We start from the raw sequence: 15810 nt of genomic DNA on the forward strand, positions 1-15810 counted from the left end.
TTATTATACAAATTATTTACTATTCTGTTTGTTGTAAAAATATTATTTAACGCAAGTAATACAATAGTATTATGTTACACAATTGCGGTATATAAATTTATATCGATACTATAATTATACATTGGGACTACGCGTATAAATGCACGATAAAAATATTCTTTTCTGTTAATCGCAGATTAGCTAAGGCACCGTTTTGATTGTACAGGTATTACAGACATGAGATTACTGGCAGTGAGCGAACTAAGACAGGTCATGTAATAAGTTAGTTTGAAAATATTTTATTTTTCTCCCATTTTCAACGCATGCGAGATATTTTCTTACTCTTGTCGTTTTCGATTGGGGGTGGCGGTCCTTTGGCATTGAGGTGTCGATTATATACACTGAAAATTACGCACATTGTTTTTAAACGCGTAATTAACACGTAACATAACTTACTTCTGATACTCACTATTTATATGTTTCAGAACGAATGTAATCCATGACGTGAGATATACCCACTTGCAGTTGGTCACCAATTGGCGTTACCCACGGATTGAACTCCATCCTGAATACTGCTTTGTTGCTCACTAAGTCCAGGTTACCTGTAACATAATTCTCAGTTAAGTATCTTCGAGGTATAATACAATCATTTTATCGTATTTATCATAGTTGGCACATACCTATCTCTGGTGGCAAAACTGTCAATCGATTCCTTTGAATATGTAGTTCCCTAAGCCGTGTCAGTTCACCTATTTCTTTTGGTAATTCTATTAAATCGTTTTCTCTCAGTACAAGCTAGAATGAAATTAAAAGTACAAATGTATTAGTAATAAATACAGTTTATTATGAAAGTTCTTGTATACTTACAATCTGTAAATTCTTTAACTGTCCAATTTGTGGAGGTAAATATTCAAAGTCGTTGTCAGCCAAATAAAGTGCTCTTAACGTTTCTGTAAGGCAAAATATTGTAGCTAATGGCTGAAACAAGTTATAGTATTTTTTAATAATTGATCTTACACTAACCCATCATGAAAAAATTTCCAGGTAAATTCGTCTCGCTAAGATTATTGTACGTCAAATCCAGAACTTCTAATACTGGGAACGCACCAAATCCACGTGGAAGCACATCCAACCTGTTCATTCTGTAAGTTCATTTCAATCACTCTTTAAGAATTCATTTGAGATTTGTGTGTGATTGATGTAATATATGTATTTAGACCCTCGACTTACCCCACATTGAGAATCCGCAGCTTTGGCATCTGTGACAACGAGACAGGAAGCTCTGTGATGTGATTGTTAAACAGATTCAGGATTTCAAGATTGACTAAATTTGCTAGGCCTGGTGGTACAGCTACATAGAAAAGATATTTGTAGATAATACAGTTTGTCATTCACTGCTAACTCTGATTTTACAGTGAGAATTTACCTTGAATTTTATTATGGCTTAGAGTCAACCTGGTTATGTTGATCATGTTAACTTGAAAGAAAAGATGAATTCATAAATATAGAGTCATACGCTGCTAGAAAAAATTTAAAAAAATATCAGGGATCAGCAAAACGTTAGGAATTCATGAACAAATTTATTTTTTAAAACAGACCAATCTTGGATTTAAATTGCGCGTTCTTGGGAATCCCCTATTTCCCCATTTAAAAGTTACCAATGATTCCCAATGACTGTTAGTACAAATATGAAATTATACACTTCCTACAGAAGGAACATTCTTTTTAAATAATTTTGCGATCTGATTTCGCGATTGTTTGAAATAATTGTGTAGTTTTCAAAGCGATTTGGCGCGCACGCGTGGACACGCCCACCTCGTGGGCAGTGACAAATGGCCACCTCGGATTTCCGTCCGCTCCAAAAAACCAGTCATGACAAGTTGCCTAATTTGGCGAAGAGGAAGCGAGCCCACGAGGGTATGTAAGACTCACGCAATCCAGGCATCTCCTCGAACGTCGAGATCCCCTTGTCCGCGAGATCCAACTCGGGATTTTCAATCTCTCGAGCTTCATCGAGCACCTTTTTCGCTTTTGACATCTTCCCCGCAGGAATACACGACACTGGTGCCTGATTCATTGCGCGCGCAATTGTACCAACGCGTCAGTAAGCTTTAAATAAACATACGCGCACCTCCCTGCGACTTCGCGACACTGACTGGACTTCACTGCATTTTATTTTGCGGCTGGGATCTTAACGTGAATCACCGACAGATGGCGCCCACGTTCCATAATTTTGACTATAAAAATATGTTCGGAGATCGGGATTTTTTTTTAATTTCAAGCACTTGTCTAATTTTGTCTGTTTTTGAATTGTACCATTGTCAACGGATCTTGCAAGTATCCAGATGTTCAGTCTGTATCTCAGGATTAACACTTGCCAATACGTTCGATTTCAAGGTGTATACTTTTCTCTCCATATTCATGTAATTTTACATAGTAATTATCATAATTCCACATCTAATTGTTGATTTGTACACTAATAATTGACTGATTCAAGTTTATTAAATGAATAAAAATATTGTCCCCACAATATCGAAAAATGTGGCGCCACCTCTCGGCAAATCGCCCAAGTTTGTCGTGAAATAGTTCCCACATCGCGCCGCTCGATGGCGCCACCAAAATAAAAATTTTCAAACACGCATTCTCGACTTTTCTCTGTATATAAATGTAATTTTACATTCTAACTGCCATACTACAACTACTAGTTGTCGATTAGTACACTAATAATTGCCTAATGCTTAGTTTCTTAAATAAATAAAAATACCGAAAATGTAGCGCAATCTAGCGGCTAGAAGTAGGAACTATATCACGACAAACTTGAGTAGTTCGCCGAGAGATGGCGCCACAGTTTTCGATAATTCTATTTATTTAAAAAACTTGATATCAGTCAATTGTTAGTGTACAAATCAACAATTACATGTTGAGTTATGATAATTACTATGTAAAATTTCCCACTAACTTCCTTTCATTCTCTGGCACATTTCCCCTTAACTTCCCTCCATTCCCTAGCATATTTTCCTTTAATTTCCTTCTATGTTCTTCAATATTTCCCTATAATTTCCCTCCATTCCCTGGCATATTTTTCTTTAATTTCCTTCCATTTTCTGGAATATTTTTCTTTAATTTCGCTCCATTTCCTGGTATATTTCCCTCTACTTCCTGGTACATTTCCCTATAATTTCACAGAATGATGTCTAAATATCACAGAAATGAAGGGAAAATGTGCCAGGAAATAAACAGAAATTAAAGAGAAATTAGTGCCCCTGGTATGCAGCAACGGATACTAGCCTGCGTGTCAGTTCGATTGCCATCTCGTAGGCGCAGAGGTTCTTATAGGAAACCGGCGAATGGGGATGCACATTTAGCCATAGACTATAGACTCTATACAGATATCTAGCAATCTCATGAATTCGTAATGACAACATAATATGGCGGGCATGGCTTCACTCTGAGTTCATTTATGTCCGGTCCCTATATTCTATATGTATGTCCATGAAATAAATATGTGAAAAATTAATTCGGTTGTCGCTGCTAGATGGCGATACCAGTCCCGTGTCCATCGGCTTGGCTGTATGCTCTTATATGTATATGGAAATATATGTTTGTAATGAATTTTGTATGAATAATAAAGGATCATTATTAACAATCATAGTATTGCTCATTTCTGTAAAGTAATTATACATCTCATTCATTATTCAAGACAGGTTAGTTACCATGATAAAGTGTGTCGCAGGTTTATTAGAAAGAATGACAAGACTGTGTTTTTAGAATTGATTTTTATTGTTGCACCAAATACGGCTCTGAAGAGAAGGCTCAATCTATATCTATCCTTATAAATTATTAACGATAGAACCCTATCCAACTCAGTATAAACAAATCGTAATTGTCGATTGTAATCGACTCGTGGGTCGCGCGTGTGGCTAATTAGGGATGATAAAAAAGCGGTTTACGTAATTGCGTCTGGTAATTGCAGGCCGATACCGAGCGAAGCGATTCGATAACCTCATCGGCCGGTTTTAATAATGTTAAGAATTTTTGCCCGGTCGAATTGCGGTTGAAATCGGAGCGGCTCGCATTCCGAGAGATGGGTTTCAGTGGAACAGCGATGTGCGACCAGTGATATTAGCGATAATAAGAAGAGCAGAAACGAGAGAAAAAAAAAAGAGATTTTACTCGCGGCTCTTAAAAGGGAACGAGATCAAGGACCGAAGACGCATACCTTCCGGCTGTTGATTGACACCGATTTATTTTGCCCAGCCTCCCGTTTTCACGTTTCTGGAAATTCTATAGCGGGACATGCTCGATTTTAGTAAATCCATAATGGCGTACAAAATAAAGTAAGTTTCGAAGTAGTTTGTAGGTTAGAAATTACGTTTACACAATAAAAATACTATAAATAATGAGTAGGAGTTGAAAACAATCCACGTCGAAACAATAAGCGAGATAGTCGCGGGAATGAATGTTCACTATTCGACGATCGTTCGTCACTTGGCAAAGATTGATAAAGCAAGGAAGATGAATAAGCCTGTTCCGCGTGAGTTGAGCGACGTCCAAAAGCTTAGACGAATGGAAATAACCGTTGTGTAACTTGAAGAAAACAAACAATATCAATTTTCGAAACAAATCGTCACTTTGGATGAAAAATTAATTTTACACATCGAAAATAACCGAGCCACATTTATTTACGTCGGGGACACTTCAATGACAAGTAAATATAACATAAAATAAATTAAGGAAAACTATCCTCTTCGACGGCTAAACAATCGGAAGAATAATATATTAATTATAACGTGACTCGTATTAATCGAAGAAATTGAGTCGACGAATTTTATTTTGCGTTCACAGTTGGTAGTGAAAGTAGGCGGTTATTTTGGGGACACCATGACAGAATGACCGTGTCGTTTCGTTCGAGGAAGACGGTGTTTTTGTCCGCGGTCGGGACAACGGCTGCAACAACACAGAGCCAGGCTAAAAGTACGAAGAGAGTGTGGCGCCAAAGAGGACCCGAGGGCTCGGTAAGGTTAGCGACCTTGGCGTACATGGTAAAGGACAGACCGTGCCGAGGGGCGCCCCGCGTGCATTCATCATTGCTATCCGGCAATCAGTGCCAAGCAACATTATCGGTCAATTTACCGTCGCCGTGACCGGTCTCGCCAACGTGAAAAAGCAAATCTCGTTACATAGGCCGTGAAAAACGTTCAGACGACATTTGGCTCTATTACATTACGCTTGTTACGACCCTGATTACACAACGACCAGAGGACTAGGTTAGGAACTAGGCGATTCATCGGATGATTGAATTTGGACACAATTTTCAATTCAACTAAGCGTAAACCGAAAAGCTAATACGGTAAAAATATTGAAATACTTTACTTGATTTCACGTGGTAAGTGATTTATCTAATAAAAACAAACAGAAGTAATTCTACGGGAATAACGTTTGAATGGGTACGCGCGTCACGTGACCGAACATGATCAAGAAGATTGATGGAACGATTGAAACGACGATGTCCAGGAGACAACATGGCAGGAGGTCGATAAATACACCCTGAATTCGTTACTCGATAAAAGGAAAGAGGCGGTGGAAGATTGTCGTACCCGAATTAATCTCGTATTAAATAATGCCGTTTATTGGCACGGCGTGGCGCTTTATAACATCAGCAGTCGTAACATATAAATTATACGCGCCGCGTTTATAACTTATACGGCCGGGTTATAAGTTATAAAGGCGTCGTACAGTCTATGAGTTACAACCACCGCGATGGTAATTTATAAGTAACAACTGCCGAAGTTATAACGCCCGAGGTCCCTCGAGACCTGGCTACCCCGACGCTATGATATTTGTTCGCGACGGTTGCGAATAGAACGTAAATTTTCATAGGCGGGAGGAGGGGTGCGTTCAAAGTCTCGTGATATTTAGATATTGTGCGGAGTCGTAAACGAAACTTCATTCCCTCTTTACGGTTCGTTTTCGTGAGACTTTTTAGCGCAGAGTGCGTAACATAACCTATAAACGAAACATAAAACCGACATAAGGAAATCTAGAACAGTAAGTAACTGTTTACATCGCGCATAGAGACAGATATTCTTAAATGACAGTCGCTAAAACACTTGCGCACAGATTTTTGTTGCAGCGTATATTTTATTTGGTAGTTTATCAAATTAGAATATCTGGCACCTCGTGTTTCTAGACTGTAACCAAAGTATTTGTATCGTTGAAATCATTGTGTTTTAGTGAAAGCTAGTATAACATACGAAGGGCGTGGCTTGAGGTCATGGTGGTGGAGGAAGGTGTGGCCAAGAGGCGTGGCTTAGAGTGGTGGGGGACGACTCCTCAGTGTCCTCAAACGGCCACTCGATTATGATCCGACTTACAAAGTCCCTAGGAGTCCCTGTATCTTCCAAACGTTCATTTCGAACCTCCCAGCGTGTAGTTCGAAGGTATCTCGTACACACTACACGTGAAACGCATCGACTGAAGTTCAACTCGCCTATAAATATGGACGACCATCGATGACCCTCGCCAAGAAAAGTGCGAAGTTCACGCGGTCGGACCTGTGCACACGCATAAATCGCTTTGCCCGGTTCGGTGCATTCCTCCAGAGGCAGCCGCACGTGCGTTCGCACGCGTGTAAAGCGAGAGACCTCCGCAGACATCGGCGATGCCACGAGAAACAGGGAATCCTGAGAAAGACGAGAAGAGGAGGGGCGAACGTGGAAGGGGCCAGGAGGAGGGAGGGCCCACGTGGAATATCCAGTGCAGCATGTAAAAGCCCGTTATGCTCGGGACTGGCTGTGTTGGCGCGGTGCATAGGCGCATGTGCATTAGTATGGCGCACGCTATAAATAGATGTAGCAGACCGCAGAGATTCTAGCCACCCCGTCTCCTCTAGCGTATCAGAATCCACTTGGTAGCGCTGTGCTGGTCTCCTCTGCGAAATGGACCCAAACTGGCAGGACTTAATCCGCGAACGAGTTGCGTTAGGCGACACCTCGCGTGGGATTCCCCAAACGTCTATCGAAACACCTCGTGGGGCCGCTAGTTATTCCGATAACGTTCTTGTGGCTTGATTACAGCTGGAATCTCTTGGATCCTCTCCTTTGACTCGTCTATCTGCTTCGAATAGTGCTGGTTCGTTGTTTCCGCTGAATGGCACCCAGTGTCTCTCCTTCCACACCGAATTTCCTATAAAACCAAATCAAATCAATAAATAACACGCCACGTACACTTGTCGAGGGAAAGACTGCTACCATGTTTCGCGAGGTCTGCGCTTCCTGTGCGGGTTCCGAGAAAGCGTTCGTGGTCCCAACGACGGGTAACCTGTCCCCTGCGTTAATAAGGCGTCGATGTAACGCCAGCGTGCAATTTAAAACACCATTTTCGCGACCCAGGCCGTTATGAGATACCGGTATTCCCCTGCCGATTCGGGCACAGAGCAGCTTCTGTTTTCGGCAATGAGGATGTCAGACAAGTTACGACACGGCCAGCAGGTGTTATGGGGAGAGCCTGTCCAAGACCCCCTTCTCTTCTTTTCTCGTTCATTTCTCATTTTCCTTTGATTCTTTTGGAACGGGGTCCTGTACACGCGAGCGTGGCTACCGTTCAACCTTTGTTGTATCGGGTCAACGATCGGTTCGGTGACCAATTACCAGTCGGTAAAGTGTTAAGACTGCAGTATCCACGGAGAATTTCAATAGAACTTGGTTTCCACGTTGGGGCAATCCCCTATCGTTGGTGACACCCTCCCCCCCCCCCCCCCCGCCGCCCACCCACATCACTTCCAAAGTGAACTTTTTCAGTAGTCCGCTTAAAAATTGTTTTCAATGTAATTTTAAATATACGTGGGATCCTGTTTTCAAATCGAGAGTCACAAGAGTCGTCGAATCGCGTTCCACGCATCCGATCGTAAAAAGTGAAAAGCGTTAGATGAACCGTTTAACCGTACGGCTGGGACGCGATCGTTATTTCACGGAGCGTGTAAATTAACAGTTCAAGATTCATGATTCCCGTGTCGGGCCGCCTGTAATTTGCGCGTAATGCTATACATTAACACTTTAACATACAATGCGATCGAATGGCGCCGGTGAATGTATTCGCGGTATAGGAAACTCACCGTGCTATTGGCAGCGCGGTAGAAATCCCTGGTGGCGTGCCTCTGCCGATTACGCGTTCATTGCAAATCGAATGGAATCGTAATTTAGACGTTAACGTAGCGAAACAACAGCTGTTTCATTCTGTTATAACGCGAGCGAAAGGTTTTATTTACGAGAGATGCGTTCTCGCTCTTGGCTGTCACTTTGTGGCTACCTCCCAATTGGAAACCAAGGGTAAGAAGGGATGGAAGTTCGAGGTGGAAGGTATAGATCGATTTAAATTCCTGTCTTTTGATTAGTTTCGATAGGGGGCGTGGTATTTGGGCGGAGCATAGGAGTGGTGGGCGTAGACAAATGGTACAGTTGGCGAGCCTGACGCGGTAGAGTAGTGGTCGAACGGTGTAGTGGGCGTAGCAAACACTATTCGGGGAGGGGTTAAACGTTATAGTCGGCGTAACCAAACACTGTTTGACCTCTGATGGCTCGTTTCATTCCGCGCGTACCCGAATCGATGCCCCCTCGCTATCATAAATCACCAGATAACATAATTAATAGTCCCCAAGTGGCATCCAAGACTCTCTAACAAACTTCGCGACTCGCGACTCTACTCACAACAAAGTGAAACACAATGCCTTTGTTCCCGAGACCTAAAAATACCAGATTCCAACCAAACCTCTCCGTTATCCGCACAAACCGTAAATCCGTGGGAATCCCCGACGACGCTGATAATAACATCCCGTGCGCAACAGCCTATCGGCCCGTCCATTAATTACATCAGCTTGTTTTCCCTTTGACACTGTGGCAGCCTAAAAATGGGGAAGGAGAGAGAGGGGAGGAGGAGGAGGAGGAGGAGGTGGCGGGAGGAGGCGCTCGCAATAAGACCACGTTCACGTGTCTATCGATGAAACATAAATACCAAAATTCCGCGGGGCTTAACCCGTCGTGGCTGGCCTCTTAATCCCCCCTCCACCTACCCCTCCATCCTTCTCCGCCCCGTTCCATGGTAGACGTCGCGTTCCCAGCCGGTAAGATCGTTTTATACAAAGAAATCTAAATAAAGTTCCGACCGTAGCAGGCGTTATGCCGATTTATCTCAATAACCAACCGTGCACAGCGCTTAGAGCCCAGACCCAGGGTCGCGAGTCGATTCGTGACGCGCCGCGCCTGCGCGCAAGGCCGCCGTCGAGCTAGCCGGCGTTGCACGGTGTTCCGAGGGCCTCAAGGTCAACGATAGTATCGAACCGCACGACGCGGCACGACGGAGGGTAAGGTAAGCGAAGGGAGGGGAGAGGGCGAGCGGGCTCCACACGTTGCATAATTGCGTCACGTTGTCCAGGAATCAGTGCTCTGGACGTGCATACCGACGGTTTTGCAAAAACTCCCTGGGCAAACTGGATTCCATCGCGAGACACACGAGGCGTACGCGCGCGAGACTACTCTTATTTATACGGGCCGCGAGACCGCGTTTATTTCGCGCGTGCATCCTCTGCGGTCGTCCTTGCGTTGGAAAACATTGTTTTTTCGTTACGCTCGTTTTTCCATGGTTGCGCAACCTAACCTCATCCCCCATCGACTCTTATTCCAGCGGTTACCGCGTCTTTAAGATCGTCGGATGAACTAACCTGAGAAGAGGCTGGGAGGATGCTCGCGATGGTGGTCCACACTGTCCACATTGTATTATTTGGTCGTTTAGTTTCGGGAAGGTGACTATAGAAGACTTATCGCGTCCCTAGGTCCTTCGGGTTTGGGGAATTGTAGGGTAGGTGGCGCGCAGGGGAGTTTCCTGCGTGCTGTTTCTGCCTCCAGTTTCGTAGAGGTCACGATGTTCCTACTCGCCTACTTTATGCTCTGTGCAACCTTTTCTCCATCTACAAATTTTATAACATGTCAGAAAGTTTCTTAGGAATTATCTGCAACGGGGTTGCAAAGCCGCTTACGTTGGATAAGCCTGTACAGTCTGGCCACACGTAGCACTGCTGCGTGCAAGTTCACGCACACTATCACAAGGATGTTGCGCGGACAACTATCCCAGCCGATCCTGCTTTGTTCATCAATCGGCCGCCGCCGCCGCCGCAGATGGCATTTCAATTACAGACGATCACGATTCCGTTCCAGAGACATCCTAGTCTCTGCCTGTGTGCCTTTTGTACTTCCTTGCGCATTCAAGTTTCCTGTAAATGACAATAAAAAATTCTCAAACAAAAAAATATTATCGAATTTAATTATATACCCAATCGCTACAGTTCGGTAAAGTATATGTATACATAGATTTATTTAGGTGTCGTATCAAGCTTCCCTGTGGTCTGAGACTTTTGCAGAGCGCTGTATATATTTTACCGGTAAAATCGAATCGCTAACGTGCCATCAGGTTTATGTGGAGCATAAGGCGGAATCGGACCGTGATTTTATTGGGGTACGGGGCTCGCGTGACACGTCCGTCCGTGCTCTTTCAGCCGAGGATGCGGATGTTTTGTTCGGTAATTTAATTACCGTGATTTTTTTTCCACCTGGCAAACCGGCTCCCGTGGGCAGCGGGGAAAAAAAGTATGGTAATTATGGTTGACGATTCCGCAGGGACGAATCGTGCACGAGGAATCCCCGTATTCGATATCCCGGCGTATGTTTCTCGCTTTACTCTTTGCTACGCGTCGTCTCGTTACTTTAACGATCTTGGATCGTCGTATAAATTACACGCAATTGTTTCAACTTATTAACCTAAAATTCTTATATAAACAATAACATAAAAGATAGACCTTTCTCCGCGTCCCTCTGAATCAGCATGCTGAATTCAGCTCAGCCCTCCACCCGTGGAAATCGAATGAAAAACGAGCGCCGTGGCGGGGAGAGTGATTTACGATCGTGATCGAGGAAAATTAGCCTTAAGGTCGGGGCGGAGGGGAAACAGATTGCTGGTGGAAGTCAAGTAGGAATAATGGGCAATTTGAGAGTATATTGTCCGATGGAATTGCCAGTTCCAGTTCGTGTATCAAACGATAGGCATTAAAGGCGCAACCGCCGGCGACGACACGCGGCGCAAGAATTTTAACGGAATCGCGCGCGGACGGTGCTCGCCAGCCGGGGGCTCGTTTTGCTTCTGTTACCGTTGCTCTTGCCACTCAACGAGTGGTACGTCTTTTCTAACAACCTAAGTACAAGGTACACGTGGACACCGGCTACCACCACAGTGACACACGTTAGCGACGATGAAACACACCGGCAGGTACATTGGCGTAACCATCCGCGTTCTGTGGTCGCGTTGTTGTCGTTTGACAAGGTTTCTGCAGTCTTTCTTGCGCGACTTATTGCGCTGTCTTCGGTGTTGTTTTTTTTGTAATGGAGTCTGCTTTGTGCGTTCTTCGTGCTGCCATTTTGCTCGTGTTTACTTCTGTCCCGATGTTTCGATGCGTTGCTTTCGCGATGTATTGTACTTTCTGTGTTACTTTTTCTATCGCGTTGCTTATCGTTCCATTATTTTTATATTCTCCTCCCCCGACATACAACGTGTCGTGTAAAACGCGACTTTCCATTTTTTACGGCTCGTTGTACGTTTCCCGAACCGATACGTCTCCCGTCTTCGACCAGGAAAAATAAAAATGGCGATGTACGCGTGTCAGGAATGCCGCGCCGCGGCGCGAGCACGCTCGCAAATTTCGCTAATGGAACGGTAATGGAACGTGAACGTGATTTTCGGCGTTTTGGCACGCGAAGAGGTTCCTGGCGAATCGCCAGGCGGCGTCTCGCGACGAAACGAAGCGCTCCAAACGGTGGCCAACGGTTTCTGTTTACATGCTCGAGCTTCTTCTCTTTCGATTCACCTGTCGCGACGAAGGCAACGTTGCGAAAGAACGATACGGAGGTTTTCCTCGTTCGGTGGATAATTGAGAGCCAGCTGGCTCGGAGGAAAATTGGCAGAGAAACGAGTTGTGTTTAGGAGGGTTACGTTCAGGTGCTCGAATGTATTGGGTTGTCTGGAAAGTCCATACCGATTTTTAGTAGGCGGTACAGGTCTGAATATATCGGAATGATTGGAAACAAATAACATGTGGACGTCCCTTAAAAGGTGGAAAAATTGTGGAATAAAATGGTACATATATAATTCAATAAATATATATCGAAATTCAAACGTGTCTTTGAATGTTTCTTAAAAATTGGCACGAACTTTCTGGACAACCCAATAGGTACACGGTGCTTTGGACTTGAAATTCATATTTTCAAGCCACACTTTCCCGTCAATCTTCAACTCGCAATGTTTTAAAAGCTAAGCCAAGGATCCAGCTTGAAATACGAGTACAACGCCTCCAATGTTGCTAACGCAACAATCCTCTTCGAACCAGAGCATCGATTACGCCAGTCGATCTCCATGGGAGACCCTTGAATTTCCTTTCATCGTTTAAAACAAGCAATGGAAGTGGAAACAGCGACGCGTTTGTTCGATTGATAGAGAAAGTTGTCTCCCCCTGTAACCATCGAAAAACAAAAAGAAAGGGGCTCCACTTATCCTCTCCTTTGTGTTATGGTGGAACACCTCCCAAAGCGATGAACGGTCCTATTCACTCGCGAGTTGGTCCGTCACCGAGCATAATAAACTCCTGGTGTCGTAGAAAGAGAAACCAACGTCCGACGCGATTAATCGATCAGCCATTTCGTTAATTGCGTCGGTATTGTGTTTCTTGTAATTACTTTCACCGACTGTCTCGCGCTCGGGAGAGAATCTTAATCCCTCGGCTGGTCTCGTAGCTACAGGAGTATCTTGTTACCGTTTTTCGCTGAAAAGAATCGTCCAGCACGACTCGATGGCGAAAACATAGTCGATTGTACGACTAATTGGGGGTAGATTCGTGCCGAGGATTAGCTGGGATTCCCTGTAACGAGGAAATTGAAAGCGTTTTTGGTCGAGGGAGAAAGTTTGTTGGTTGTTCAGCAAGCAAAATGGCGGCGGTTGTCAGATATGAACTTAGAGTTGCATCCGATAGGTATGTAACAAAATCTCTACGCGAGGTTTAACAATTTAACTCTTTTTAGGGAAACTGTAGGTTTCACGTCTCGCGTCTGTTGCGTGAATGGCATCGATCTAATACCCTCGCAACGAACTATACCCTTGTCGCGAACACTCGCTCGAAACCAGGGGACTTTCACATTCTGCCAGGCTCGCGCACGAAGCCCATAAATTCCTATTAGCGATTAGCCCATCCGAAATGTAATAACGACGCCTCGGCGAGGCGCTCGGATGTATCATTAGTCGATGATAGACGACGCGTTGCGCAATTAACAATTACCGACTCGAGCACGCGCTACACGGAACGGGATTCCTCGGGGTAATGCAAATTACGGGATTACCGGCATTCGGGGAAAAGTGAATCCGATGATGGAAGGCGTTGGCGCGACGAAACTCCGTGGAGAAGCTAGTGAAAGTGTTTCTTTTATTTTTTATGATATTTATAGGGAAAAGAGCACCTGGCGACGATCAGTTACGTTATTAAGTAAGGGCGCTGTGAGTTAGTTTCGAGTTAGGTCAGATATTACGCAGGATGGCCAAGGATTTATTAAAGTGTTTATGCAATACCTGGTCAAAATAAGGCAGTATATTCCACTCAGCTTTTAGAGCTTAAGAGTTACGTGATCTTAGGTCTGGACTCATCTTTTATTGAGCCACTTTTTCGAATAAATGATTGGGAATAGTTAGTCGCGTCTACGCTGCTCTCAAGTACGATTACTCGTAGCCCGACGCACAATTAGTTGACATTAAGCAGATAATGGTTCGTTTACGTACGTAATAACAATGCGCATAAATTATTACGCCCAGGCAGACCCCAGTCGCGTGGTTTTTTCCAGCGGGGATAGTTTCGAAAGATTCGATAAACGCGAGTTCCACGAGATCGATTCATATGGACGCATAATTATAAACCACCGCTTGCGTTACTCGTCATCAAAGGCGACCGCGGCTGACAAACAAATCCGCGCTTTCGCAATTCGAACGCTATACTGATTCTTTTTTTTTTCGACGTCTGGATATCAACGATCGAGCAAGTCACTCAGGATTTTTTCAGGAGCAAACATACTTCGCTTGGTATTAAATTGAATAATACATGAAATAATTGTATGTATAATTTATACATGTACTGTATACATGTACCGTATAAGAAACCATACGGAAAAGTTTGCCGTAGTAGGTTTAGTGTTAAACTGTAAAGTTGAAGGACCATTTATATAAAAATTTTGATGAGAAAGTCCATACTGTGAACCATGTTAACGGAGATTTTTTTCAATAAATTTTCATTTATAGCAATTTTTATTCGACTGAAAATTTACGAAAATAATCATTAGAGTCGAATCATACTCTACCCGATCGATTTAGCGTACGATGAAATTTTTAAATGAATGAATTTTTATTGAAATCAATTTCCTGCCCTTAAACAGAAGAGAACGGACAATTTTGTTTCGCGTTGTCGTCACTTGCGTAATACCGTCTAGCGAACCCGCGCTCTCAGGGTCTCGCAACGTACGGTCTTGGCTCGCTATTTTAATTAACAATTACCGCAACCTGTAATTACCAGGGACACGCGCGTTGCGTACGCATATCTGAACGCGGGCAAATTAAGGGGTAACACCAGATTGGAGACGTAAATTATTCATGATTCTGTAACAATTTATTGTAATGTAACTATAGGTTAGAGAAGTTTATCCTTGCGGTGCGTGAGTATGCATTATACACGGAGTGAATAAATATTTTTATTCCAATGTGGAGTGGTGTGTAAACCTTCTGTTTTTACCCTGAAAAGTATGTAACATGACACCTTATCGAGTTTTACCAACAGAGTGCTCTACCTTACCGAGTTTTACCAACAGAGTGCTCTACCTTACCGAGTTTTACCAACAGAGTGCTCTATCTTACCGAGCCTTATCGACAGAATGCTCTACCTTACCCAGTTTTACCAACAGAGTGCTCTATCTTACCGAGCCTTATCGACAGAATGCTCTACCTTACCGAGTTTTACCAACAGAGTTCTCTATCTTATCGAACTGTATCGATAGAGTGCTTATATTCATTTGTATATCTGTTGGGGCCCACTGGCCCCCCTATAGCTCGGGTACCTCGGGATCGCTAAATCCCGAGGTACCCTAAATCATCACCTCAACCTAAATTTGTCACGAATCTTCGATAATAACATCCTGGTAGAATTTCAGTGCAGTGCACACGACGAAAGGAGTCCGTTACTATCAATTAGAGGTCCCCTCGAATTTCATGCTTTCTTCCTGGACGAATCGACCGACCGTCTCGTGGATCATCGATCACTTCCGATCGATTAAACCGCTGTAACCAAAAGTCGTAGGGACGCGAGCAGGGGTGTAAGGGAGGGGGCCGGCAATCGAATGACTTCGATATCTCAATGCGTCCGATGCAAAATGTCGTTCTTTAACGCATCACTGAAGCGAAAAGACGTTCTCGATCCTCGAAACGACTGCTTATCGCGAGCTCTCGTTCGCGTTCGTCCATCCCCCTCCTCTTCGTCTTCGATTGGAATTTCAGTCGTTGAAAAAAACCACGGCCCGAAAATGTTGCGAGGGGAGAGAGGGATGAAGAGTAAAAGGAGCACAGGGTTTCACTACGCGACGGTTCGAAAAACGTTGCGAGCAGCGATCCTTTGATGCGCGGTCAGTGAAAGTTTATAATTGATCGGGGGATCACTGCGTTGGATGGATTTCTCGCGGAGGTGATGCTGGGCGGAGTTTTTACGAT

The 15810-nt window shown here is 44.0% G+C and overlaps 1 protein-coding gene and 2 long non-coding RNA genes across 3 annotated transcripts; 1 reads left to right on the plus strand and 2 right to left on the minus strand.

The window, feature by feature from the left end:
* Nucleotides 1-22: 22 nt before the first annotated feature.
* On the minus strand, nucleotides 23-2155 carry LOC128875406 (ras suppressor protein 1). Its single transcript, XM_054120953.1, has 8 exons — nucleotides 1912-2155; nucleotides 1406-1456; nucleotides 1210-1330; nucleotides 1003-1121; nucleotides 847-929; nucleotides 660-774; nucleotides 449-581; nucleotides 23-380 (listed from the first exon to the last, which is right to left on the minus strand). Exons 1-8 carry the CDS (start codon nucleotides 2054-2056, stop codon nucleotides 296-298), a joined length of 852 nt encoding a protein of 283 aa, XP_053976928.1. The 5' UTR covers nucleotides 2057-2155; the 3' UTR covers nucleotides 23-295.
* Nucleotides 2156-3748: 1593 nt separating this feature from the next.
* LOC128875409 (uncharacterized) lies at nucleotides 3749-6840 on the plus strand. Its single transcript, XR_008456816.1, has 2 exons — nucleotides 3749-4687; nucleotides 4825-6840. It is a non-coding gene; the product is annotated as an uncharacterized LOC128875409 (long non-coding RNA).
* On the minus strand, nucleotides 4683-10237 carry LOC128875410 (uncharacterized). The gene is made up of 3 exons (XR_008456817.1): nucleotides 10010-10237; nucleotides 9695-9940; nucleotides 4683-7164 (listed from the first exon to the last, which is right to left on the minus strand). It is a non-coding gene; the product is annotated as an uncharacterized LOC128875410 (long non-coding RNA).
* Nucleotides 10238-15810: the final 5573 nt, after the last annotated feature.

This window comes from Hylaeus volcanicus, chromosome 4 (assembly GCF_026283585.1).
Source record: "Hylaeus volcanicus isolate JK05 chromosome 4, UHH_iyHylVolc1.0_haploid, whole genome shotgun sequence".
Classification (NCBI taxonomy): domain Eukaryota; kingdom Metazoa; phylum Arthropoda; class Insecta; order Hymenoptera; family Colletidae; genus Hylaeus; species Hylaeus volcanicus.